The 27,835-nt window shown below is 39.0% G+C and overlaps 4 protein-coding genes across 4 annotated transcripts; 2 read left to right on the top strand and 2 right to left on the bottom strand.

The window, feature by feature from the left end:
- Positions 1 to 275: 275 nt before the first annotated feature.
- LOC116251653 (xylulose kinase 2) lies at positions 276 to 5,706 on the bottom strand. The gene is made up of 11 exons (XM_031626037.2): positions 5,423 to 5,706; positions 4,357 to 5,011; positions 4,158 to 4,246; positions 3,584 to 3,648; positions 2,816 to 2,871; positions 2,586 to 2,706; positions 2,425 to 2,499; positions 1,788 to 1,841; positions 1,552 to 1,646; positions 1,279 to 1,453; positions 276 to 694 (listed from the first exon to the last, which is right to left on the bottom strand). Exons 1-11 carry the CDS (start codon positions 5,482 to 5,484, stop codon positions 462 to 464), a joined length of 1,680 nt encoding a protein of 559 aa, XP_031481897.1. The 5' UTR covers positions 5,485 to 5,706; the 3' UTR covers positions 276 to 461.
- A 2,513-nt stretch (positions 5,707 to 8,219) lies between these two features.
- Positions 8,220 to 12,101, top strand: LOC116250977 (amino acid permease 8-like). The gene is made up of 7 exons (XM_031625002.2): positions 8,220 to 8,419; positions 8,529 to 8,756; positions 9,291 to 9,384; positions 10,049 to 10,263; positions 10,370 to 10,512; positions 10,738 to 10,965; positions 11,595 to 12,101. Exons 1-7 carry the CDS (start codon positions 8,284 to 8,286, stop codon positions 12,024 to 12,026), a joined length of 1,476 nt encoding a protein of 491 aa, XP_031480862.1. The 5' UTR covers positions 8,220 to 8,283; the 3' UTR covers positions 12,027 to 12,101.
- Positions 12,102 to 13,484: 1,383 nt separating this feature from the next.
- Positions 13,485 to 17,027, top strand: LOC116249902 (probable inactive poly [ADP-ribose] polymerase SRO3). The gene is made up of 7 exons (XM_031623211.2): positions 13,485 to 13,564; positions 13,716 to 14,703; positions 14,965 to 15,206; positions 15,291 to 15,385; positions 15,507 to 15,629; positions 15,723 to 15,901; positions 16,759 to 17,027. The coding sequence occupies exons 2-6, from the start codon at positions 13,736 to 13,738 to the stop codon at positions 15,822 to 15,824; spliced, it is 1,530 nt and encodes a 509-aa protein (XP_031479071.1). The 5' UTR covers positions 13,485 to 13,564; positions 13,716 to 13,735; the 3' UTR covers positions 15,825 to 15,901; positions 16,759 to 17,027.
- Positions 17,028 to 19,005: 1,978 nt separating this feature from the next.
- On the bottom strand, positions 19,006 to 25,503 carry LOC116250916 (pyruvate kinase isozyme A, chloroplastic-like). Its single transcript, XM_050076576.1, has 8 exons — positions 25,298 to 25,503; positions 23,997 to 24,990; positions 23,580 to 23,667; positions 23,303 to 23,493; positions 23,059 to 23,177; positions 20,805 to 21,048; positions 20,268 to 20,502; positions 19,006 to 19,662 (listed from the first exon to the last, which is right to left on the bottom strand). The coding sequence occupies exons 2-8, from the start codon at positions 24,639 to 24,641 to the stop codon at positions 19,334 to 19,336; spliced, it is 1,851 nt and encodes a 616-aa protein (XP_049932533.1). The 5' UTR covers positions 24,642 to 24,990; positions 25,298 to 25,503; the 3' UTR covers positions 19,006 to 19,333.
- Positions 25,504 to 27,835: the final 2,332 nt, after the last annotated feature.

Genomic DNA, 27,835 nt, shown 5'->3' with positions numbered 1-27,835 from the left:
GTGAGACGATATTTCCAGAATGAAAATCCCATATCGACACTGCAATGGTCAAGTTTTCTATCCTTAGTTTGCTAGAAATGCCATCGAACCTGAGATTTGACTTTTCATTCCAGGTGAACAGTGGATTTCCAGCCCTTCAAACACCCTACCCCTAAATAACAAAGCGGTTCCACAGTGGTTCGTGGAGAACAGAAACATACAAAGATCAGATCGTAAAGTTCCAAATGCCTTGCAACTCCGGGTTCTGCAAAGGGAAGCTTAAGACTTGAAAGCAGTTCTATAGCAACATAACTTTTAGAGCATAAATTGCAGGTTGCTTTCTATACAAATAATTTCTGACTTCTCGGTTGTTACCCGTCTTATGAACAAGGAGACCTGTAAAATAATAGAAATAAATTGAAGACAGTCCAAATTTTATTTTCAAGAATTGCATCTCCCGTGGCTAATACTTGTTTGCCTCTCTACCATCTCCCGAACTTCTGCACAAGTTTATCCTCAATTTCCACTCTCTTCTTCATCAACAAGCCATATTTGGCAATATGCTTTTTGTCATGGGCAGAAGCAGAAAGCTTGCAACTGAGAGATGTTTTGTCCAACTTGTCGTTGTACAAGAATGAGATGGGCACAAAGGACCGTCTCTTCTCACATATCCATCCATGAGCTGCCCTCAGGGCAGCCCCTAATGAAGCAGAATCTGTAGGCATTCAGAATAAAATGTGAGCACTGGTCAGAAATAAAGAAAAACAGCCGCAATTTACATGTTCCTCTATAAAAGATGCATGGTTTGATGTGCATTTCAATGTGTACACGTCCTTGTACTATCACCCTGTAATGTAACGATAAAATGATTCCATGAGCATGGGCAGAGCATTTGTTGCTCTCTCTCTCTCTCTCTCTCTCTCTCTCTCTATGACTTGGGCATAGATGCTTGAGGTCCATAGGTTTGTGAATGTTGGGAAAGATTAAAGGCACGGAAAATGACAAACTGTCCTTTTGATTCTGTCAATTGTCATGCTTTTAAGTATTTTTCATACTTGAACGGTATTATTTTGTTATTGATGAAAAGAAGAAAAGAAACTAATGGACCTGTGTTAATTCTCAGTGTTAATTCTCATAAGACTACGAATCTTAAGCCAAGCGTGAGAAAAATCCAGGACTACCAAAAACAATGAGATTCTCACTTCAACAAAACAAATTAAGCCCCAATAATTTTCAGGACTTGAAAGATGAAACAAAAAGACAGTGTGTAAAACAACATTTGATCCTGAAATATTTTACCTGGCCTTTGAACTGTATAGACATCACTACCGAAAATTGATGCTATGGAATTAAGAATGCATTGATTTGCCGATGCACCTCCAGTTGCTATTATTCTTTTAGGTGGTGTTGGCATTCCGAAACGCTCAGCATGGGCCCTCATCGAAAGAAACTGCCCTTCGATTATGGCACGGACCTTCAAAGGAAAACACAAATAAAACTTTGTTACAAACCAATTCATAAAAAAGAATTAACAAGGTAATTCAGAAAATGACCATAAATGAGCTTACAAACCTCAGAAGCAGCATCAAAATTCTCAACCTCATGTACCTTACATTCTTCTAAGGAGTTGCTTTCAAAGTTGTCAATAGCATAGCGGTGGGTACCAACTTCACAAACATAGGTCACATTAGTTATGCAGAGTACTATTTCAAACTACATTCCATTTAATGAAAAAGAATGGCCAGCAGAGATAAAGAACAAATGAAGATTAGAATCACTTAATCAGACACTGCCCAAGAGATACTTACTTGGGAGAGGGGGTAAGATTTCATGCTCCTTAAAGTAGAAGCCAAATTTTCCATCTAGTATCACAACAGGAAAACGAATGAAAGATGAAATTTGTATTTTAAAAAGACATGGCAAAAGAAGCAAAGGATTGTGATTCACAAAACAAAAAAGAAAATCCTCAACCATTCCTTTAATAGGAAATCAAGCTGCTGATCTACACTACTACCAAATCTAGAACCAATAGACATGAACATTGAAAAGGAATCTAGTAAGAGATGAACACATGGACATCCATAGGCATGCAATGGCACAAAGACAAGGAGGTGTCAATGAACATACTCATACTACTGCATGAATGGACAAATTAATATAAATAAAAACAGACCGGAAGAAGTTCCAAAATACAGATTACTGCATATATATATATATATATATATATATATATATATCCAATTTGGGACAGGTTTCTTTAATCCTCCTTTCTCTTCCCCCTTCTCTTTTCATCCTTTTTCCTCCTGACCCTGGGATTGGAGGATCTTACGGAAGGGAGAAGACTGGAAAAATAGAGTCCCAAAATGAGACTTGTCTAACTCATTTCCCATGTACATTACATATATAGGAAGATAAAGGAATGTTTCCTGAAGCAAAATTTAATACCATTTAGAGGTGAAGTTTGTCCCAAAAGCTTATTGAATAACTCCCACGAATGATTTGCACAACGATCACGCACATCTGCAGTTGCAATCACCGCCATTATAACACTAGGAGGTTTTACCATTTGTAAACAATTTTACAATTTCCACCGATCAAAGTATTACCTTCCCTTGTGAGAGATCCATTTTTGTAGCATAACATTATCATGTAGCAATTTGGATCAACTGGGTTGGCCAAGACATGCCCTTCCAGACGAGGAAGTGGGTCATTTGTTATTCCAAACACCTAAAAGAATAACTCAGTAAAAAAACTAAATAATATGCACACTACAAGGCCTAGCCAAATCGGCCAGTAGACAAGAGAGAACAAACAAAGTAATGGATTCTTGACTCACAGTATCGCTTGTGCCAAGACTGATGGCAAGTTCTCCAGGACAGCTGAGCGTCAAACCTGAATTTAGTCATAATATCATTTAGTTTACGAATAATGGAACACAAAAAAGAAAAACATTTTTTTAAGTACCGATACTAAAAGTTGTATTTACACTAATAAGAAGCCAAATAAACAGATCAATTGATAATTCTTCCTGTAAGCAGAACTGGTTTCTACTAAAAATATCTCAAAACAACAGAGGAACACATAAATTGTCAACAACGCAGAAATTCCAAAAGCTTAAAAGTGCCAGAGGAAGATCAGGTCATATACTTTTAACAAACAAAGTGCTTTGAAATAAATTCAAAAGGGAAGTTAATCTGCAGAGTCGCAGACAACACTTGCAAAGACAGGTTGATAGAAAATATCAAACATTTGAGGGCAGAGAACCTCTGGCTGTCACGAAAACCTGAAGAGGTTTGACTAGAAAATCTTCTTTGCAGATAAGTTTTGGTTGAAGCTGACAATGCAATAAATTTGCAACTTAACAATTTCCACAGAAGAACTATATCTAGATCTTTTTATACCTTTGCAACTGCATCTAAATTTTTTCACAGCTCCGCTGATACATGGTCCATAGAGAGTGAGAGAGAGAAAGAGGCTTATGGTTGCCAGTAAGACAAGTCACATATTCACATAAATTAACAACACAGCGAGTTGCATAAGACAGGCATCTCAGCAGAGTACTGCCATAAAACAAGCATAAAAGCTAAGTTCTCAAGGAACAAACCTGCCAAGCTATTGGGGTTGTCTCCTGACCAATGAATAACCAAGCAGCTCTTGCTGAATTTAAACCTGAATAGAAGTCGATGGAATGTTATATTATCTAACTCCAACTCAGTTCATAGCATTTAAAATAGCCACTAAATACATAAGAAGATGAAATAATCAAAAGGGCCAGATTTCTTAGATAGAAAGGACTGCACTGATGATCACCTAATCACCTAAGTCATGATATTTTGTCTTGGAGCTGTCTTTTCCCTCTTGAAAATGGAAAAGATGAAACAATTTTCCTTTATAAGATAAACTGCATAATTTATTATTTTTGTAAGGCTGCACCCAGAACATGAGAGTTGGTCACATTTCCAGTATTGTAGAAGCTTGGGGATAGCACCCACCCTTAGGGGCTAGGGCCTATGCCTGCTCAAGCTTATGCAGAGTGTTCAAGGGGTTTTGAGCTCTGAATGCTTTCCTAACAGCCATCGCCCTAACTCCCTTGAGGCTTGAACTGCACAATATAGAAGACTAGATCTAGAAATAAGTACTTCAAAAAGAAACACAATAATGAGTGCATAATAGTATACCTCTTGACAAAGTAAGAGCTTATAAGACCAGCAACAGAATGTGCAGGTGCCAGCTTTCCAAGCTTCTCTTCCAAACCTGGTGCAGTAGCCTAAACGGAACATCATTAATTAGCACTTAATTGAGCGTTATCCATAAAATTTATCACAACATTGCGTGAAGATTGAACTGTTACAGGATAAAAATTTTCACGTTACCAACCTCTAGAGCAACATTCAGCCATGCGCGCTCTTTGATGTCCATAAGATTCATTCCTGACCCATCAGCTTCATCAATGCTAGCATAGGCGCCAATTAGAAGAGATGCCATGAAAGAACTGACTAGAGATATTCTTTCTGTATTATGATAGACATCAGGTTGTGTCTGATATATCTTCCTTATTTGAGGCCCCGTGAACCTCTCATAAGCCCTAGACCCCGTTAACTGGGCCAGCGTCAAAGCACCACCTACTGCATTCTCAATCTCCCGACATTGTGCAGTGGTGCTACTGTCCATCCAGATGGGTGACTCTTTCGTTGAAAAAGCATCACTCAACTGGGTTGTTAGAGGCTTTTCCGGATCCAAAGATGCCAGCAGCTGTAAACTACCTTTCTTCCAGTAGACGCTCCCATGTTGCTGTCCACTACCAGAGACAGCTATAATTCTTCCCAAATCCAATCCAGATGCAGTCAGCTTCCCAAGCAATAGGTCTAGGGCTTCCACCCACATCAAAGTCGGAGAAACAATCCTACCGCTGTCGGATGGATCCCTATAGACCCCATCCTTGGTTTTGTAATGTGGCAACTCAGAATCAAAATGAACAGTCTCAGACGCAACAATAACCAGATCCGCATTCAGTACAGACGCCTTCAGAGACCTAAGATCACATTAGCGATTCCTGTAAGATACTCATGGGACCCAATATGTGCTGTTTCTGTTCCATCAGTAAGCAACTTCTCATAAATATCCACAATAATAGAAAAGAAGAAGAAAAACCTCCACCATATACTGATGCCTCAATGATGCATTAGCGTTCAAATTGTTCAAGTTCGAAGTGTAAATTTATAGCAATTGAAGAGTAACCCAATATCCCCAAAGGCTTCATGCTATCAACCACCATGACTATTGTACTCAAAACTTCGTTTGTGCCCAAAGAACAGCATGATGAAACTCGAACAACATTAAACCGTGGTGTGTGGGCATTGCACAACGAAGATACCAAAAGAGAAACTAATTTCTACTTTGCATTGAAAAGTAATATGGATGGGAGCAGAAGGAGAATGCTTACTGAGTGGAGCTATCGAACCCCAGAAAGAGAGCATCTTCCGGCAAAGAATAACCAGACTCCATGTGTCACTGGCTATCTCCAGATCGTCAATCTTCTTCTTGCTCCTCCTTTTGGATCTCCCACCTCGTTGTATTAAGGGAAGCACAAGATGGGGAAGATCAACGTCCGCAAAGAACGGAATGAATTAACATCACTGCGCTATTAATTACCCACCAAATCGAGAGGGAAAGGAATCCGACTCGTAGGTTCGTCTTGATGGTCATCACAGGCGTCGTCCCGCTGTTAGCCAAAATTTGGCAGGAGCTCTGAAAGTGGATCAGGTTGGATGAATTCGGGTCGGACTTAGATCAAATCCAAACTTGGGCCAATCCGAATATGGGATTATTCGGGAGAAACCACATGACATGAGTGGATGATCTTTACAATCTTAGATGCCCAACGATAATACTCCGTTTTTAATCTGTAAACACATAATTCAAAAAACACTACGTTTTTATTTCAATAAATATGGCGTGATTATAGACATTGTTCTTAGTTCCAAGTCCTAACAATGGAATGCTAAATATAATTATATCATGTTTCTTGGAAAAACTGATAGATACCAGACCTTAATATGCCAGACATAATGAGAATGGTACGAGCTATTGATTTTAGGAAGATCGTATGATGTAAATTAAATTAAAAAAAATGAAAAACTAGTTATATTTTCAAAAGACTGAAATACTTCAGGAAATTTCAATTAAGGAGACCATTGAAGGGTATTTTTTATTTTTTCAAAATGCAACTGTATTTTCATTTTTCTACTTATTCTCAATCATTAGATTTCCTCAAAATCAATAGCCTAGATCATTCTCATCAAATTTAGGATATGTGAGTCCGGTAGTTTTTTTAAATAAAAAATGTAATATTCATAAAATCAATGTTTAAAGAAGAGACGTTTCTAAAACAGAACGCTTTCCTGATTTATCCACTGGCCTTCTTGAATACAGTCGTAACTCCGAGCTCAACTCAAACTTCTTACCCAAGTTCTTAATTTGGCCCATGAAAAGTTGTAGGCTTCTTCTTTTCTATTTCGTTGACGGAAATTGGACTCAAACCCCAACGCATATTAATAAGCTGGGGCGCTCGATGCCACTGAATCACAATATTAAGATTTGAACTCACTATTTTCATTATGACAACAACTCGTCGTATTTTATAATGATGTTGTTTATATGCATTGATTTTTATTTTTTTTTATGGCATGTCTACTTTTTTGTTTGAAGGGAACATGAAGGGCCTCAAATGGAAGACTTCTCATACTAAGTATCTTTTAAAAGTCTTTTGCTTCCATTTTCTCAGGTTATCGTTCTTGCCAAACTGTTCAAGAGTCGAGCTAATCACCCTTATTATTTGGAAAAAAAATAATAATAGTAACAAAGTAGCTTTAGGAAAACCCTATATTATATACCTTGAGGTACTAGACTTTGAGATATATGAACAATGTCAATTTGTCAATGGCAAATAAAGTAAGATTTCTTTCTTTTGGTTTGTGGTTGGAGTAAACTGCTCTAGAGCTTATGGAGAAAGTTTTCACTAAAAGTAAACCACCAAAGTAACTAGCCTTTCACCAGCAGTTTGACCAACTATGCCGCACCCCTGAGGATCAAGTAAAGTTCCCTTTGTAAAGAACTCTCTCCTACATTTGTATATAAGTTGGCATGAGCCTACATTGGCCGATTCCGGCCGGTTTGTCCCATACAGGTTTGTATCGTCCGATATTTTGAGACACACCTCTCATCTTCAGGATCTTGAGCCACACATATGGCACTCAGTGCTACATTACTGAGCAGGATTCCTGCCAAACACACACAAACACACACACACATGCACGCAAGCACACCATATTCATTTGTTTTTGAGGCTGTAGTGGATAGGATAAAGTGTGGCAGAAAAGAGAAAGGGATGTAGAGGGTGGTTACAGCAAATTGAGGAGATCCTTGGTGGGGAAAGCAGTCCCTCTGAATCCCTTCCTTTCCGGATCCAAAATGAGGAGCTTTATCCACTTCCTACCATGAATTTCTCAGCTCATCTCATCTTCTCCTCTTTTAACTGACCACCACAACTTAATTAGATCTCATCGCCCTCTAGTTAATATTTTGAAAAAAACAAAAACAAAAAACAAAAATCTTCCGGTGCTGCCAACTTCTTCGCTCTAATCTTTGGAAGGAGGCAGACCAGATTCAGGTCCGGATCCTAACGATCGATTCAAATGAGTTTTCGACCTTTTAAAATTACGAAAAACATATTCCAAATGATTATAGGATTATTTTTCGCAAAATAAGTTATAAATCTTTAGAAAGTATTAATTTTGCCGCTATCTTAGGTTTTTCTTGATTACCAATGAGAAAGGAAATAATCCACGTTACTATTTCGCTTGTTGTCTACTGAAGTAAACAAATGAACATGAAATTGCCCTTATTGAAGGTATTTTAAACCTTTTTTACATTAATTGCAGCTTAAGTTATTTAAGAAGGAAAAAAAAAAGCTAGAGGAGGTGAATGGGAGAACGATCCAATGTCTGACCCACTTTATCTCGATCCAGCATAAACGGATCTCTGTTTTACACTGAGTTCCGGCAGCGTGTGCTCCGGATCTGTAAATGAACCTTCAGTCTGCAGTAGAAATTGTTCTTCTGGAGGTGGTGATCCGACAAATTCCGCGACGTTGCAGGAACTTTAGAAAATAGAGGCTTGTTTTTCGAAGAATTAACGGCAGACTTGCTCGGTCACTTGCTATATAAGTCTCTCATCGTTCTGAGTCCTCCCATCTCACGATTTGTCCTGACTTGACGATCTCTGCTGCCTCTCTGATCGACGACAATGTCTGACCAACAGGAAGTTGTGGTTGTCGCCGTTCCGGCAGTCGAGTTGCAGCCGGTGGCCGAGGGCGCCGGATTGGCCACGATCGAGGAAGGCAACACGGACGTCGACGACGACGGGTTGCCTAGGAGAACCGGTATATTCCATTGACCTTGGTTCATTTCGTCGTTGGTGTTAGATTGTTGTGGCGATGCTGATTATCAATGGTGGGTGGTGGGGACGATGGCTTTCGATGTTTCTGGCAGGAACTGTGTGGACGGCTTCGGCGCACATCATAACGGCGGTGATCGGTTCTGGGGTGCTGTCACTTGCATGGGCCATAGCTCAGCTGGGATGGGTGGCCGGAATTCTGGCGCTCACGTCGTTCTCGGTCATCACTCTCTACACTTCCACCCTCCTTGCTGACTGTTACCGATGTCCGGAAACTGGCAAGAGAAGCTACACTTACATGGACGCCGTGAGAAACAACTTGGGTAAATTTTGGACGACACGAATTTTCTGTCATTTTAGAAAGCGTTCACCCTCAAGGCCAAAGACATGCATCCTTGTTCAACCTTTATCTTTACATATGCATGCAAAAGAGTGTTAATAACATGTTAACGATTCTACCGGAGCAGGTTGTTTATCATGGCATTCTACCTTTGAATGGGTGAAATGTTATGAGGTGGAACGTTATGGCATTTTACCATCGCAAGTAGCAACGATAATACCCAATTCACACTCCTACGTTCTCTTTTTAGAAATAATAAGTATCTAATAGAAGTACATGTGAAAAAAATAAATCAGTTCCCTTTCGTGAATAGCAATCTCAAAAATCAAAAGCGAATTTCTTGTTTTTGAAGAGAATACCTCATCCATTGATTTGTTCCTGTAAATGAGGTAGAAAAATACAAGTTTTAGTAAGTAGATCAAAGATAGATCTACCATTGGCATTTTAGTTTGTGGTTATTCAAGATTGGATTCTCAGTTATTTTATGTCTTTTTTATTTTGTTTATCTTGGTTGCAGGAGGGATAAAAGTCATAATATGTGGGTGCACCCAATATGCCAACTTAATTGGGACGTCAATTGGTTACACCATTGCAACGGCGATAAGCATGAAGTGGGTTTCAGCCAGTTCACCTCATATGAATGTTTTTACGTTTTTATGTTCAGTAAATTATCCAACATATCAAGTCAGTAGCTTTCGTGGCATATTTCAAAAATTAGCATGATCTCGTCTCATAAAATTGGTGTATTTAGTATTTCAATTTTCACAAGGTCTTGTTGCAACTTTTTATATAGGATCCTTGTTTACCTATTTTCACAAAGTTTGCTTTGAAAGAATCCTGACTTTTACCCTTGTCCACCTTTTAGTTTTGAAAAGCAAGGTTTTAAGACGTAATTCTTATCATTTCTTTTTCTCTAAATGTCGAAGGTAACTATATTTTTTTTTGTGATTTAAACAATAAGATAATGAAACAGATAAATATCCCTAGCTAGGTTGTATATATATATATATATATATATATATATATATATATATATATATATATATATATATATATATATATATATATATATATAATACTAAGGTATAAAATTACATTTCCATTGTTCATGAAGTACTCAAAAGACCTTTGAACATATGTCAAACTTAAATTAGTTTCTGATATAAGGATACCAAATTAATGACGATAACTGTAACAGAACGAAGAAGACATCCAAAACGACATTTCCATTTTGCTTCTGCACTCACTTCCTTTTCTCTTATTGTGGACAACCAGAGCTGTGAAGAGGTCCCATTGCTTCCACAAAAATGGCCATGATGTTGATTGCCAGTCTTCTAGCAACCTCTTCATGATATATTTTGGTGTTATGGAAATCTTCATATCACAGATTCCCAACTTCCATAAGATATGGTGGCTCTCTTATGTAGCTGCGGGCATGTCCTTCTCATACTCTTTCATAGGCTTGGGTCTTTCTATTGCTAAAACTGTAGGTGAGCTGCAAAATATTTCTCAGCAAAGCTTGTGTTGTTTCTCACATCTTTCATCTCCCATATTTCACATATACATGTATTTGAGGAGGGGCATGACAAATTGCAGGAGGTGAACCTAGCAGGACAAGCCTGACTGGAGTGGAGGTTGGCATTGATGTCACAGCAGATGAAAAGATATGGGGATGTTTCCGAGCGCTTGGAAACATGGCATTTGCCTATTCTTACGCCATGGTCCTCATCGAGATTCAAGTGAGAGACCTGACTTGCTCTTTTCTATTTGAGAATCGATTAGCTTAAAGAGATCTGAATTTACTTGTTCAAAATTCTTCTGAAAACTAAGTTTACAGGCTCAAACACTAGTTTTGAATCTGAGTTTTTCATGGATATTTGCAAGTTAAAATGACCCATTAATGGATGCGGTTTGAGCTGGATAAATGATCATGACTACATTGATGAGTTTGCCATATGTTGCAGGATACATTGAGGTCGGATCCTCCAGAAAATAAAGTGATGAAGAAAGCTACCAAATTTGGTGTTGCGTCTACCTCAATTTTTTACCTGTCATGTGGTTGTGTTGGCTACAGAGCATTTGGAAATAGTGCACCGGGCAATTTTCTCACTGGTTTTGGCTTCTATGAGCCATTTTGGTTGATTGACATTGCAAATATATGCATTATTATCCATTTGGTTGGTGCTTACCAGGTAAGTTTCTCATTAAGTTTTTTCGGCCCTTTTTTCATTTTTCTTTTCAAATTAAAAATGCCAAATGAGTATAGGCTCGTATATGTTGATCCTCTTGGTATTGCAGATTCAATTTCAACAATAACAAAAAACAACGTGCTTGTTCTTATATGAAGTCTGCCATCAACCTCGATCCTATGTTTAACATCTCAGCTCACATTTCGATCAACAGCTCATAGAATGAAGATGGCACCATGTTTTTCAATGTTTTGAGATATTAATTTTGATTTTGTTAAGCTCATATAATTAAGTAGGACAGAAAAGTTCTGAACAAGCTAGCCACATCTATTTACTGCAGGTAGATATGGAAGATAACGCATGTTCAGTAATAATAGTATGTATGTCTTCATATGAAAATACATTCTATCTGCCTTTCAAGCTCAATGAAATTTGTTCTCCAGCGTTCCCAACTAGAAATGTGACCAAGAGTCTTTAAGTACATAAGCATGTTTTGATTCAATTATGAGGTCCCTCAAATAAACTGAAATCAGACATACATATGCTCCTTAAAACATAGAAAAATGAAGTATACATTGACTCCTCCTTAATTAATTTCAAAGCTAATTCTGTCCTTTTTTTGTCTTAAACAGGTATTTACGCAACCCGTGTTCTCCTTCGTCGAAAAATCAGCAGCTAAAAGGTGGCCATTGCACAGCTTCATCAATAAGGAAATCAGTGCTTATATTCCGGGATGTGGGCAATACTGCACCAACCGTTTTCGTCTTCTATTCAGGACCATTTACGTGATAATCACAACAGTGGTAGCCATGATCGTCCCTTTCTTCAACGACGTTTTGGCTCTTCTCGGTGCCATTGCCTTCTGGCCGCTGACGGTTTACTTCCCGACCGAGATGTACATGGCACGCAACAAAGTGCCGGCCTTCTCCCGCCGGTGGCTTTCGTTTCAAGTGCTCAGTGCCGGTTGTCTTGTTGTATCCGTAGCTGCTGCTGCTGGTTCCATTCAAGGAATTATCACCGACCTAAAGATATATAAACCATTCCATTCTTCTGGTTACGAATGAAGCACAAAGTGCGATATTTTTGTCATTTTAGCCATGTACAAGCTTGCAGAGTAATTGAATTTTTTGTTTCTTCTACGTCGATTTTAATCACGTTAGTATTCCAAAATGGCCTCTCGCTCTAATTAATGGATTTTGCGCACTCGCTCGATTAGTGGCTGGTAGATCACCATTTGTTAGTTCTATTAGTATTCCAAAATGGCCTCTCGTTCTAATTAATGGATTTTGCGCACTCGCTCGATTTGTGGCTGGTAGATCACCATTTGTTAGTTCTAGCAACATTTGCACTAATTTCAAACAGCTCTTAAAAGCACAACTCGCCTTGGTGGACCTTCTTGTTAAGATTAGAACTATATTAGATTATTTTATTGATTAATAAAGGTAGAGTCGCCCTCTCTCGTCAACTTTCCATTTGTAAGCCGCTTGTATTTAAGGTGAAAAACTCGAGCTCAATTCGTTAAACCTGATTTTCGAAAGAGTTTGAACCGAGTCATTTGCTTAAGTAGTCGAGCTCAAGTTCATGAGTTGACTCATTCAAATAATCGAGTTGAGTTCGAGCTCAATACGTAATTGTTGAGTTGAGCTCGAGCTTTAATCGAGTTTTTTGAATTTTAAACAAGTCAATATATTCAAACTATTTTACAACTTTGTCGAGTCTTAATTGAGTCGAGCTCGAGCTCAACACGTAATGATGAATATCAATTCTATTCAAATGAGATTGTTGAGTCTTAATCGAGTCAAGCTCGACCTCAACGAATTTGTCGAGCTTTAATTGAGTTGAGCTCAAGCTCAACACGTAACTGCCGAGTCGAGTTCTTTTATCGAATTATTTTGGAGCTCAAGCCAAGTTGAGCTCGAACTGACTGAACTCGGTTCGACTCGTGTTCACCCTATGTTCACCCTATTTGTATTCCATCTCTCGCATATGATATATATGAACATTGTCATTAGGATCGACATCAAGGTTCATTTTATCTCAACGTGCTATTCCGTTTTCTTATCAAATTACTTGAACCATATATTGGAATAAAATATTTTACCATGAAAATACGGTACCAGATACTAATGTAAATTCTTCAATTAAATCAGCTCGAGGATAGCGCGAAAATTGCCGTGCAAGATATCTTCATCCTTTTACGGAGACATCTTCTTAATTCACGAGATGGCAGTTTTCGTCTTCTCGAAGAAATCAAAAGATGCCTATAAATGTGGAAAACTTTGAGAAACAGGTAATCTTCCTGGCCAAGTCTATCAATAACTTCGTCGGTGTGTGATTGGTGGGCTTGAGGCGAGGGTTATCTTCTTGTGCAAGTATCTTTTTGCGAGTAACTAACCGCCTCACCTCACGTAAGAGTCGTGGGGCCACGCCAAGGGAGCGGAGAGAGTCGGTTTCGTGTTACAACTACGCCCCAACGGCTATTTAAATTCGAACGTTGCAAGTTCCGTAACTTTCTTGTCCTTCTCGTTCTCGAAGTTGGCCCGATCAAGAAGAGGCGGTGCGATGCGAATGCGCTCTCTCTCTGGGCAGTAGCGCCATCTCGGTGAGCCTTCTGTAGGCAGAAATAGAACCCGCCGATCTCTCTCTCTCTCTCTCTCTCTCTCTCTCTCACTCGCTCTCTCTCTGACTCTCTGTAATTGTGATTCTGGACATTGTGTTGCTGAACTTCTTGTTTTCTTGAAACTGGACTTCAGTTTCTTTCAGTTAGGGAAAGATGGCTTCCACAAGGAGAAACAGAGCAATGGCAATCGAGAAACGTATTCGTGCAGCGACCTCAAGTAGGAACCTGAATTTGGGAAGTTCGGGTCATGGAATCAGTCGATGTGAGGGTGAAGTTGGCGAATTTGGATGTTGTTATCGCCGAGCATTGATGAGGAATCATGAGAATTTTAGAAAGAGTAGGGCACCTTCTAGGTTTATGTTTTATAAAGATTGTCAATGGAATGACTACCCAGATGAGACTCTAAGTGTCTTGAAAGATGGATTTGTGAATGGGAGAGCTGCAGTGTACCTAGAGACGGACGGTGGCTGCTTCATTGTTGATTTCCTGCGGATGTTTGAGGTCGACCTGGGACAGGGGTCTCATAGATCGGTTGCTTGGATTGATGTAGAAGGACACTGTTTCTTCCCTGAACTATTTTCAGAAGAAGGTTCTGGGGAGAGTTGCGATTCGGATCCTAACATGGAAATCCAGTTGAGAGTTCGTCGTGAAGCTGATGCTCTTGATGCGGCTGAATCTGACGCTGTAATGCCTACTCCAAGAGAAGAATTGCAATCAGCACCATATGAGTCTCGCGTACAAGGTGGTGTCTCTCCTGATTTGGTTCCACAAAACGTTCCCTCCCTGAAAGGATTGCTGTTGAGATTGAAAGAAACTGACAGGGCGCATAACATAGTTAAGAATGTATTCCTTAGAGGAATGAGAAACTCGTCGTCGAAGGCCTATGTCACTGCTGTATATAGATGTTGTACGGGGGCTCGTCTTCAAGATTTTAAGAGGATGGCGGAAAGAACAGAGGCTGCTCGTGGGCATGCTAATGTAAGATACGCTTGGTATGTAACTACAGTGAAGGATGCAGGCAAAATTGTAATGCATGGTTTTGGGAAGTCCAATCTATGTTGGGGGCCTGGATCTTTTGGCATTGGCATCAATCTGTTTCCTGCAAGTTGTTCATATTTGAGGTAATTTATGTTCATATCTTGTATTTATATGTTTCAAATGGTTCCATTATGTTGTTGAAAATACTGTAGACGAGTGGTTTCTAGGGCCTTTATTATGAGGAAACTAGGGTTATTTAACAGTTGTCATAGAGCTTCTAGTTTGATCTTCTGTCCAAGACTTCGTCTAGCATTCCAAACTATTACCATCATCGGAATTGGAAGATAGTTAAGAGAAAATTAGATGGGAAAAACAACTAATCGCTTTCTAGAATTCCTTTTCAGTGCATCCGCAGCAGAAACTGATATTAATGGTGACCATCACATCATACTATGTCGCGTGATAATGGGTAATGTTGAGGAAGTTCAGTTTGGATCTGAACAAGCCTGTCCGAGCTGTGACGAGTTTGATAATGGTGTGGATGATGCCTTGAATACAAAGAGGTATATTTTGTGGAGTACTAATATGAATTCGCATATTCTTCCCGAGTGTGTTTTGACTTTCAGGGATTATCTTCACCCGAAAGGTACCTATTCCCCGAACTTCGTCTGATATTTAGTGCTGACATTTTAATTATTGCTTGCTTCTTACGATGCTTGCATGTTTTCAGGAGCTGGAAGCACCAGAAAATCAATGGAAGAGACATTTCACAATTGTGCAGCACCGTATGGTGATCCTAATGGAACAAATGCAGCTTTGGAACATGTATCTCTCTCTCTCTATCTTTCTCTTAGTTGAAAGTGTCAAATTGCAGAGACGAGCTTTTTACAGTTAGTTGATTGATCTTGGACATGAGGTTAAAGTTGAACCTTTTGGCGTTGCGCAGAATAATATACGATATTCAGCTCGGAGATCGAAGATGTCATTTCCGTTTCTGTTTGCCGAATTAGAGAAGTCAATTCCCTTCCCTAAGACCAAAGCTTTGGACTTCTTATATAATGGTTACAAGGTAATATGTAACAACTTTTATTCTTTTATTAACATAGAATAAGATAGATGCATGAAAAGGATCAGATGTGTCACTGATTTCTACTTTCTTTAGGCTGGGAAAATCCGCAAGAATATTTTCATTGCAAAAGTGAGGTCAATTGTTGGTGATCGGCTGCTGGTTTCAACAATCAAGAGCATCACGAGACAAAGCTGAATGGAAGTTTGTGGAATAGGTTGCTCTTCTTTCTTTCTGTGGCAGCTAGGGAATCACGGAGATGGAGACACTGAGCTGTAAGTTTGACCTTCTAAGTTTTTCCATTTTTATGGAATTGCTGTATTCGAATATCTTTTTTTCTATTTTTTAAATGCGACTGCGTCATTTATGGATGTTCAGATCTCACTCTAAGAATAAAATTTCAGATGTTCTTCTAAATCCATATGAAACTTTGATATTCTTCTAAATCCATATGTTTAAACCTTCTAGTGGCTGGACTCCATGTTTGCCCACATTCATTTGAAGCTTTAGAACGGGAGCTTGTTTAAATTGTTGATCCTTACCCACATTCGTTTCAAGGTGAACGCAATCTACACCCATCTAATTGAGATGGGAATGGAGATCAAGTGGCCTAGCTGTCTGTGTTCGCCCACACATTGGTCTCTAGTAGACCATCTGTTCTATAGGCATATGTTTGTGTTAGTGAATACACGTGTGTGTGTGTGCCTATGATTTCCATCTGACTACATGCATGTAAATCTAGCATATTTACTTTGCACATGATGCATGTTTTGTGTAGGTACTTGTCAATCCCTGGGTCCAATTTAAGAATTTGATTTTGATTTGCATTACAGTTAATTCCTGTTCATTTTGATGCAAAACTCATCAGGTATCTTAAACCAGTCCCTGAAGAAAGAATAGAATATATTACTAAGCTACGTTTCTCCAAGCATAATTCATTTTCAATTCTAATAATTCTTCTTTTCTACGGTGGATCTCATTGAATTTGATAACTTAGTTCGAGTCCATGGGTTATTAACACACCTGTTTTGTGTGTTTTGACAGTGGCTTCTTCGCCTTCAATCAAGTACATTCTTTTTGTTTTAGTCCATTGAGTTGATTCTAACGAGAATTAGTGGTCTCATTTTTGCAGGCTGGTCCTAAAGGAGAAATTTGAGATAAGAGGGTCTTTTGCCTTCTTTTTGTTTTCTTTCTTGTTTTCTTCCGTCTGGAACTTTGAGATCTCCAAATGCGTGAAGAATGAAGAAAAGCAGCTAATCGTCTTAGTGCATTTCTCATTGGATGTAATAGGGGAAGTACCATATCATCGCTGGTCCTTTTGAGGTGTGTGTAAACCAGTGTGTGTGTGAGCAACAAAATATAAAAATGAAGATTGAAGAAGAATAATTTTGATTACTGTAACACTTTTGCTTTAGTCCCAAAACAGTTATTTCTTCCTTCCCTTCATTGTCAACTTAGTGATCATCGGCCGGGCCAATGATGAGCTAAAGTTTTGGTACTTTGGATGCTTTGGTTAGCATTTTCTCAACATAGATCGGCAATTGAATTGCCAATCGTTCCCACCAGCTCTTTCATATCTAAGGAGAAGCTGCATGCTATGTTAGATAATTTGTTGCCCAAGAGAAATGTAGTTTTCTTTCTTCTTTTTTTTAATGTCTACTACGAGGAAACAAGGAAAAGAAATTTAGAATATTTAGCTAGCAAATTAAATCGACTTTACCTCAGAACAATAATATTGGACATAGGATGGATGTCTCCTGCTAAACCTGCAGCTTTTTCATAGTGTCGTCAATGGGTGTTGGTCTTTCTTTGGATGGGGGGCTGGACTTGAAGATGTTTGTATCATGGAACCTGGATGACCTTCTGAAAGATGTCCCACGTTACGACGGGACGTCTCCAGCATGATAAGATCTAGATGCAGATTTGCCTTAAGACACTCTACTATTTGCATTCGTTGCCCGCAGGCTCTCTCGTGCTGCGAACTATTTTTTATCGATCAAAAGTTCAACTATTCGTTTCAGAAAAGCACATTCGAAAGTTTGGTTTTGCTGTGACCAATTTTCTATCGGTGTCATGACCTGCTCCGTGCCCATTGTGGGGTCGAGCCGGGATTTTGGTTAAAGGAGATAAACAGATGGGTCTCGTCATCTGCGTTAGTAGAGGGATGGCAATTGTTGGGATTTGAAATGGTTCAAGGAGGATCCCTATTCACCATTGTACGAGCATAACTGCCTGCTGTTTCAAGGGAGAGAACTTATGCTTCTTAGGAAATTTCCAAACTAACAATTTCAGTTACACCTTTCAATTTCTTACTTAAGCATGTTCCATTGTGTGTACATATTCCTCTATCCGTAGAGCACATTCAATGAACAGAAACGACTCTAACAGAGTTATTCTTATAGTGGCAACTCTAATAAGAGAATGTTTCATGTGGTGCTAACGCTAACTATTTTTGTAGCAACAAAATGTTTCCTTATACTCTTATTGCTTACGTGGATATACCAAGAGAGCCATGAACTAGTACATATTTACCTCATGCGTGGAGTGGAAGCTCTTATTTTCCAGTTCCCGGTTCCTCTTAGCTTCATGGTTCATCAAAAAGAAGAGAGATCAAGTTTATGTGGGCATTTGGATGACACCCCAGAACTAGTTTTGAAGGCAAAATCCAAAAGTGTCGTCAAAACAAAACCTACTTTTATAAAAAGGAGTGAAAAACCTGACCCTCCATTAAGTTATTAAAAAACCAGGTTTTGAATGCACCACCCAGAAAAAAAAAGGAAAGGAGGGTGGGGGTGGGGGTGGTGTAAACTCATTAAAAATTTTGGTTTACAAAAAATCCTGGGTTAGATGAGGGTGCATGCATAAATAGTGAATGGTCTTATCAATATTTCCCAGGAATTTATCCACCACTCTAAAACTTTAGAGGAGAGAGAAATATATTAGGAGACTCTGATCAAGGTAAGAGCCAAGGGGGCCCTGCCCCCTCAAAAAAGAAAAATTACATATAAATTTAAAAAAAATCATGCGCCCTATATAAAAATTTTAAAAAATGATATTACGAGCTCTTGAAACAATAATTGGGCCTCTTCAAGAAAATTCTCACCCTACCCCCCAGACTGTGACTGTTATGGCACAAGAGGGACTCGCCTTCGCCTATCTTTTAACTTCTGAAGAAGTCAAATAACCTGGTGAAAATCGACAAGGTTCGCTTATTAAAAACTTAAATTATGGCGGATCAGAGACGTATGCAAAGACCGATTAACATGGTTTCCGAATGGTCTTGGTATCTTAACCAAAAACAAGCTCCATGTTTCAAGGCGTTATAAAAGTTTTCCACGCATTGCTCAAGCGGGTGGATCCTCCAGCAGTGCATATAGCATGCAGTCAGGAATGGCGGAAAGCCTTCTTTTCCTTGCACGACTTGTACGTGTAACATAATTTATTCATGCTATTGCAATTTGCATGTCAATTCTCGTATAAAACTAAGAATTATCTTACAACACAAGTTATTCTCAAGCAGTAATTCATTAGGTAACATAAAGGATCACGAGAAACAAAAATTTACAAAAAACGGAAAGATATAGAACCAAACAGCAACCGGATACGGCACTTCCACCAATTTTGAAATCAAGAACCGTGAAGTTAGCTGACTAGAAACGTGAATGAGAAGATTATAAATCTTGCATGAGTAGCAATCATTGAACGAACTAAGTTATCATGCGCACCTGTATTGATTGCTGGGAAGGGTTAGTTGCTCTACCGCACTCAATATCTGAGACAACCAGAACCATGTCACCTTCCTTCACCACACCCCTTGCCTTTGTAAGGTTAAAGGCTTTTTTTATATTCTCTTCCATGTAATCAGATAGTTCAACTCTAAGAGGAACAACTCCCCATAGTAAATTCAACCAATTTCTTGTACTGCTTTTGTTAGTGAAAGCAAATATCATGGAGTTGGGCCGGTTTCTTGACAGAAGTGAGGCCATAAGGCCACTAGTTGTATACACAAAAATGGCATCAACTTGCAGATTGTTGGCTGTAATCAGATGAAAACTGAATCAGCTACATAAGTGGAGATCATGAGAACTGCTGCATATACAGATACTCAGATAACATTGAATAAGATGAAAATAAATCAACTAAAGAAGCAGAAATCATGGGAGCCAGTAGATATGTTCAGAAGATGATGAACCCACATCTAATGAAGGGAACCAAATGCTTACACTAAGAAGATGATTAATCCCTCATCTAGTGAAGGATGACATGAAATCCATTGATAAAACTAAGATATATTTACAATCTAAAAAACAAGAAATCATTAACATGGACGTGCACATGACATTTTAACATTTTCTTGTGGAATGATGGTCAATGTGTCTCATTAACTAAATTGGTATAAGATCATTCTCCTTCTGCCACCAGAAACTAACCCCAGCTAGGACTTCATCATAAAGGACATGATCTGTGGGATTTGAATCCCATCAAGACTACCAAACTAATGAAGTTTTATCAGGAAACTGCAGAATGAACTACTAGAATCTTTCGATATCTATTATAATGTGACATATGATAGTCAAACTCTGCATTGATATAACTCAAGCAAATGTGCAGTAGACAAAGCTAATGATGTAAAGCACTCACCCATTTCTGCAGCAGAGTTGCATATTTGTTCAGCAATCCGATCAGACAATGACTGACCAAGTAGGCTTGGAGAGAGAGTTTTTTGAAGACGTTCACCTCTACACAACCGCTCCATGTGTTCGCTAACAACATGGAGAACTGATAGAGCCTTGTCTGCAAATAGACCAATTGCTGATTCCTCAGATAACATCATGGCATCAGCATACTGCCGAACAACCTCGGACACATCTGCAACCTAGTGGCATAAATGTAATCATGTAAGTGAGTCTAGTATGGCATGAGAATGAAACAGAAAAATTCCTGGAACAATTAATTCAAGAAGTACAATTTGTGAGTCATGCCAGATCTGTGAGAATAACCCTTGGTTTTATTTCTACTATTCTAATATACTCCATGGTTTCAAGATCCAATAAGTAATTAACTATGCATGATATTTGCACCATATTGCTAATTCTCAGATAGCTGGTTTGTAGTCAGATTAGATCTTGGGCAGATCACAACAATATTTCCCCTTTCAAAATGTACTTCCATTTATACCTCTGCACGAGTTGGTATTGGATATTCCACCATTGATTCAACAAGCTGAGATGCTACAATCACCGGCTTGTTCAGCTGCCTGCATAAGCATGTTATTTCTTCTTGAATAGAAGGGATATGCTCTACAGAAACTTCCATACCAAGGTCTCCACGACCCACCATGACCCCATCAGAAACCTGTACAATTTCTTCCAATTTCCACATGGACTCCAAATTCTCTATTTTTGCCAAAACTCTTGTAAACCTGGAACCTCAGATATATCAGCACAGGTCTACTAGTTTTGAATTCAAAAAATAGGAAACAACACTAAGTAGAACTACAATTTCCATTTTCTCTTTAGAGGGAGGAGGAAGAAATGAACTAATACAAACGAGTCAATCACACAGCCAAATAAAACTTTTTATGTCAACAAAAAACACATAAATATGAAGAAAGGAACTCTACTATTTGAGATCGAAGAGCATACAGTATGTTAATGAAGACAACTGATTAAGTTCAGAAATGTGCACAGTTCACTACATATTAAGGATAGCTGGTGCCAATCAGCTGGGGGCTATTGGAGATAACTGATGGAAGTCACAAAAATCTAAAAGCTTGTTGTTCCTAGTAATGGTCTAAATGCTCAGATTTAACTTTTTGTGCCACATGCAGAATTGTGTTGCCACATATCAAGTTCTAACAGGTGACAAAGATCTAGAAGCTGAAGTCATTACCAAAATTCTGTTGAGTAATTCATGATCCTGGAAACTCTCAAAGCCAGTGACCCATTTTTCTCACACAGCACTCTCTATTTCCAGACAGACACGTAAAAGGGTAGTGTTTTTTCACATCCTCTCAAGTATTTTTCTTTTTCCCTCCTCCTCCACCTCCTCCCTCTTCTTCCTTTTTGATTTATTTTATTTCACTTTTTTTATTTCTCCTCAAATCTTCTCCTTCTTTTCTGCCTTTTTTTTGTTTTCTTCCTCTTTTTCTTCTCGTCCATATAATATATACATATATATAGAGTCTAAGTGTGTGCACGCATCTATCCATGTTTTGCATGTTTTGACCTCCATACAAGTTTAATTTTGTCTAGATGTTGTGTACTTCAACTTTTTACCTCATCTTTTTTTTTTCTAACCTACCTAGTGATCTCTGAAGGTCCGCTGTTAGGCCTACCTAGCACTTTTTACTACATAAGAAACGCCCAGAGAATTGCAAAACATTAACCATCACTATGACTATAGTACTAATTAAGTTGCAATATTTTAGATGCTAAACATCATTTTTTCTCAGAAAAACTTACCAAACAGCCCACGAAGGTGATTTCCACTATCTAACAAATGGACTGTGTAACTTGAATAGTTGAATTTGGTTGCCAGCTCACAACAGACAGAGTAATGGTAACTCGCCTATGTCTACAAATGGCTGGGACATCAACAGCTCAAGTAAACGCACATGCAGGCATACCATACCAAATGGAAAACAATCAAAACAGCAAGTAAATCGTGATTATTCTTGTGGCCAATTGGCAATGTATGGCTCTGAAGACATCAACCAATGGTTATTTTTGGAAAGCAAATTAGGGGAAACATACTGCCCATAATGGAATTCATCATATCATAGTACAGCAGCTTGACTGAGACAGATTACTCCAATGCTGAAGTTAAATTACCTGAATTTGAATATTTTTAGTTCTACCAAATTCCAGGAAGGATCAACTTGCATGAAACTTCTTACAAGTTTAATGATATGCCTCAGTCAGCTCAATACACTCTTTTCTACATAAAATGCTGCACCACTTTGTATTAGATTGTTAATCCCTGACACCAAACCAGCTTCTTTTGTATGACATAAATAAGAGTTGACATTGCACTCCGGGAAAATGTGATTAGAATGTTAGAACTCAAATCATACTCATTAACGCACACCTTCAAAGGACTTGTTAGAAAAATGAAAAAGGAAAATGATGTATTTCAGAAAATTCATATAGCATAAATATTTGTTTAGATTTCAAACATAAAATATTGAATCAAGCAAACTACCAAGATAAAGGAGCAGCATAGTTCTGTAAGTACGAAAGTAATTTGTTGAAAGAACAAAATCCATGAGGCATATACATGAACTATGAAAGGGAACTAGAAAACCAAGTTATTCAAAAATATTAACAAACAAGATCCAAGGATGCAGCTCTCTGGAATACAAATGGGAGACGAGAGCACCCAGCATTGGAAAACTAAACTACTTGCAATGTAGTCTTTAGGCTTTACTTACTCAGATGATCTTCTAGATAGATATGATTTTAAACTCCTGATATCTTCAGCGTTCTTCACAAATGAAACAGCAATAAAATCAATGTGCTCCGATATTCCGAAATCAATATCACCCCAATCCTGATCATCATACACGCACCACATGAGTTGAAAATCATGGACAATGGTCTTCAGGTTTTGAAATGTACGAGCAAGGGTTCATTCGGAAAGCCGGAAGGCCCAGAACTAGGTAGCAACTAGCAAACCTTCGGTGATAAGGTTGGAAGTTGAGAATTGTTTGCAACAGGCTGTCCGTTCCTCCAAAAAGTCATTTTTTCCCGGGGAAGAATCAGACCAGGATCGATGCACTTACAACTCAGGTCATCCCCGACTTTTTCGATAACTTCAAAGCTTGCCATTCCAGCATCTAGGACAAGTACATCACCCACTAAAACACCTGTAGAGTAAAGGACGTGAAGCCATAAGAACCATATATAAAATGAACAGTGTTTCTGAAACTTTTACCGCAACAAGATTGCACACCTTCAGCAAAGCCCTCATAATTGACTTGAACGGTAGAAGGAAGAGTACCATTCAATCTTTCAGTCGTGAATAACCAAACGGATCCGTCCTGTCCCAAATGCCAACCATAAAGCGTGAAGCAGATGACAAATTATTTCAAAATAAAAGAAGACAATCATCAAAACAGATAAAATGAGCCACGGTAAAAAAGAAACCAACTTTCATCAGAACAATAGTTGTTCATCGGCGAAGTAAATTTTCGAAAAAAGGAAAGAAGACAAAATTTTGGACGAAATTTGTAACTGTGGTTCTGCAAATAATTATATAAATCACAGAAGGATAATTAGGCGAGCTTAAGTACATGCAATAAAACAAAATAAAAAAAGTAACTCTTTCGTCTCTTTTTAGGATTCAAACAAGCAACGACTACTAATTCACCTCAGCTTTGATAGACGATGCTCCTCCAAGATCCGCCGTGTGCATATGCCTCCCCTCCGTATCAATCATCAAGGAGATACAGTACCCTCTCTCCTCGTTCAACCTCTTCACCTTCCGAATCACATCGCGGTGCCAATCCCGCGTGTTATGGCTCATGTTCAACCTCGCAACGTTCATCCCCCTCAAGGCCAACTTCTCTAGCGCGTCAAATGAGCAAGAAGCCGGGCCGATCGTGCAGACAAGCTTCGTCCTCCTCACCCCGAGCACACCCTTCTCCTTCATCTCCCTCTCCACCACCACGTCCAATTCCAGGCCCGGACCCGCATCGGCAGACTTCACCTGCCTCTCCACCGCCACGCCCAATCCCCACCCCAGACCCGCATCGGCAGACTTCACCTCCCTCTCCACCACCACGTCCAATTCCAGGCCCAAACCCGCACCGGCGGACTTCACTACAGACTCTGCCCGAATCCTAATCCCTGTTCCAGCTTTCGCAACCAAATCCGATCGAGAAAAAGCACGAAAAACCCCGGAACTCCCGAGAAATCTCTTGGGGAAGAAGATGAATTCGCGGTATTCAGGCAGGTTTCTGGAGGAAGATTGTCGTTTGGGGATGATCTGAGGACATCGACGCAATGCAGCCATCTCTGCTACTGGTTTTCAGATCAGAGTTCCCTTGGTGGACGGACGTCGATAATGCAGCTACGTTGATCGGACAACGGGTGCCTCTGGTGGGAGATTCCGCCGCCAGAGGGCCTCGCTTGTTCTAGAAGGAGGAGAGTTCCCAAGCAAGGGAACACGAAGGAATGGAAAAGAAGGAGCGGAAAGCGAAGACTGGCAGATGGGCAGGGAGGAACCACGGGCGCCAGAATGCCAACGTACGGCGAAAGAGAGACGCTGACTTGCACAGATTTCAAATTCAGGCGGGGCCGCGCCGCGCCCAACGTCGCGCTTTGGCGCCAACCGGCTGTCTGGATTTGAATCTGGATCTGACCTGACCAAAGAAAAACCGGGAATGACTACACGCGTTGTTACCTTTAAATTTCTTTCTCAAATAATGAAAATTTAAAAAAAAAAACATTTTAACCTTCAATTATGCTAATTAAAAACTGACACTTTTTTTAATCATAACGTCTAATTATCATGAGTCAACTGTAATTTTACACGTGACATTTCCAAACTCTTAATTATATTGATTAAACAATTACCGATTCATAACTAGTTGTTATACATTGTACCAAAAAATAGTGAACGGATCGGCGGCAAGCTAAAGATCCAAATCTTGAAAGGAAGAGCGCAACCTTACGGAGGGAGGGAGGTCTGGACTCGGGGGTTGAAAGCCGGTCGTTGTGGTTATTTTGGCTCTAGATCCCCTGAATTGAAAGGAAATCTGTGGGTCCGATGGGATTTGGGCACACAGGCTGCTCAAAGCGCTCCGCGATTCTTACAGATCATGTGCAGCGCGCGGTTTCAACTCTCCTTTTCATTCCTTCCACGAAAGGCCGGGAATCCACGAAGTTGATTTATTTACGAATCACAGATCCATAGTGGGCCATGGCCGCTCCCGGCACCCTGCCTTTGCTCCGGGTGTTCAACGCACACCATTTTTTGCAGTCCAGAATGCCCCATTTCCGCCGCGCCCCATGGGCCCAACCCGCATAAAGTTTGAACGGATTAAATTCAACTGCTTGGGTTGATTACTTATTTTTCTAATCAGTGAGAATGTCATCTGCGTATACGGTACACCACTTCGCTTCTCGTTTCTGGTACGTTGCCCTGACCAATGGATAGCCGCTGCTTGTTCTTTCTGAATTGCCTTTGTCCTCTAACCAGATCCCTTCCGGTGGAGGCTCCACTAACATCGAGTGCTAGGGCGTTCCCTGTGATCAGCAATAATTCTTGCACGAATTTACAGCACAAAAACAGTTGGATCGTTCGCTTTTTGAAGGCATACATTGAAATCCCGATTCCTCCAGACTATTTTCGGTCTGCACACTGTCGAGCAGAATAGGCCATCCGAGCAACGCGAGGTAGAGCATGAATTCCAGATCAGATCGGGGAAACAAGTCGACCCTAACAAGTTAGGAAAACGTTAATCTTGGACGCCGATAGACGGTACTGAAGCCAGAAATGAAGATCTGTAGAGATCAAGTCCAGTAGAGAGATCTCTGATGTGTCCATCTCTCGGATGCGTTTATCTGCGTTTCACCAGATCGAAGGCAGAAAACCTCCCTCTCTCTTTCTCGATCTTCTTTTGTTGCAGAAGGATTTGGAATGAGCATCGCTAGGCTCTCTCATAACCACTGCACTTCCGTACAAACCCCGTTGATAGAAAAAGTTTCCTGCGCGCAATGGCGCAGGGTGACGGTACTCAGTAAAGGAGCATGGGATATTTTTGTAATTTTAAAAATAAATGTCTTTTATAATTTTTTATTGTTTTATTTTCATTTTTACCAATTACAAAGTTCTTTTTTTCAATATAAGCTGAAGGTATTTTAATCATTAATCATATTCAAGCGACGGTTGCTCATACTAAATCCACAAACTTTCTTTATATTTCATGTGGATGCTCCAACTAGTTGCTCATTTGAGAATACCCCGTGCTTTTAAAGGTGTGAAAAATTTTAAATGCGTGGGAGGTGGTATTCGTCAGGTGGCAGGGTTGCTCCGTTTACGAGCGACAAGTAATTGCGCCAGATTTTCCAAGCAGTGCCACCTCTCTACCAAAGAGAAAGACAAAAAAAAAACTATGCTATTAAATGAAGTGAAAATATAAATTGATCGAAAAGATATAAAAGTTTACTTTTCCTTATAAATCTATAATTGCTATACTTTTGCTGAATCCGATGCTTGAACAAATTGCATTCCAAACTTTAAAATTTTTGTGTTTCCTTTTCAACTTTTGGTAAAACTTAAATTTGTTAAGCTTTCTAAACATATGGTTCAGGTTTTATAAATTCTTGAAGTTTAAAAGACCTTCATTTGAAGGTTCTATATTAGTAGAAGGATGACTGTTGATGCAACCAAAATGTCCGCACTAATTGGTATGTCAAAAGAAATTAAAAAACACATACATTTTCTTAAAAACATGGATATGATTGAACGTCAGATAATTTTTGAATAGCTAAAATGCTAAAGAATGATCAATCGTTATTAAAACACGAACAGGCATTAATATTAATGTAATGATTATCTTTTTTTAGTAATTTAATATTTAGTCTTCCAACAACATTTGGGACAGGGCATGGATTAGTTTTCTTTCTACAATTTATGTGTATTTTCTTTGAATATTAATTTTTTAGGGAGCATTTGATACATCTAAAATCATGGAATTTAGAATCAAAATGCATATTTTTTTAAAAATTAGAATTATTAAACAAACAGGGTATTTTGTTTTTAGAGTTAATAAACTAAAACTTAAGATTTTAACTATTTTCCACTTTGAAGAGAAATTATGATTTTGAATTTTTATTTTTGAATCAAAATTTCAAACCATCAAACACCCCGTTATTTGTGAGAAATAATTTTTGTTAAAAAATCATCAGCCAAACATAAAGTCGACAATAGGGCATGAGGTAAGATGGAATATGAAAAAGGCCGGAAAATGGTGCCGAATCACTGGATGAGAATCGGATTCCATTTGTTTATATATTTTCATTTAAATTGTCTAAAAGATAATTTTTTTTGTTTATACATTTTACGTCAAATTGTCTACAAATAATTTAAACTTCGTTTTGATAAAAATAAAAAGTATGAATTTGGAATATCTGTAAAGGCAGGGCCTGCTGTATTTAATGACATCGTTTAATCGCATTGGCCGATACATACTGGCATGAAGA

Source organism: Nymphaea colorata, chromosome 3 (genome assembly GCF_008831285.2).
Source record: "Nymphaea colorata isolate Beijing-Zhang1983 chromosome 3, ASM883128v2, whole genome shotgun sequence".
NCBI classification, from domain to species: Eukaryota; Viridiplantae; Streptophyta; class Magnoliopsida; order Nymphaeales; family Nymphaeaceae; genus Nymphaea; species Nymphaea colorata.
This window is presented reverse-complemented; position numbering and strand designations above follow the sequence as displayed.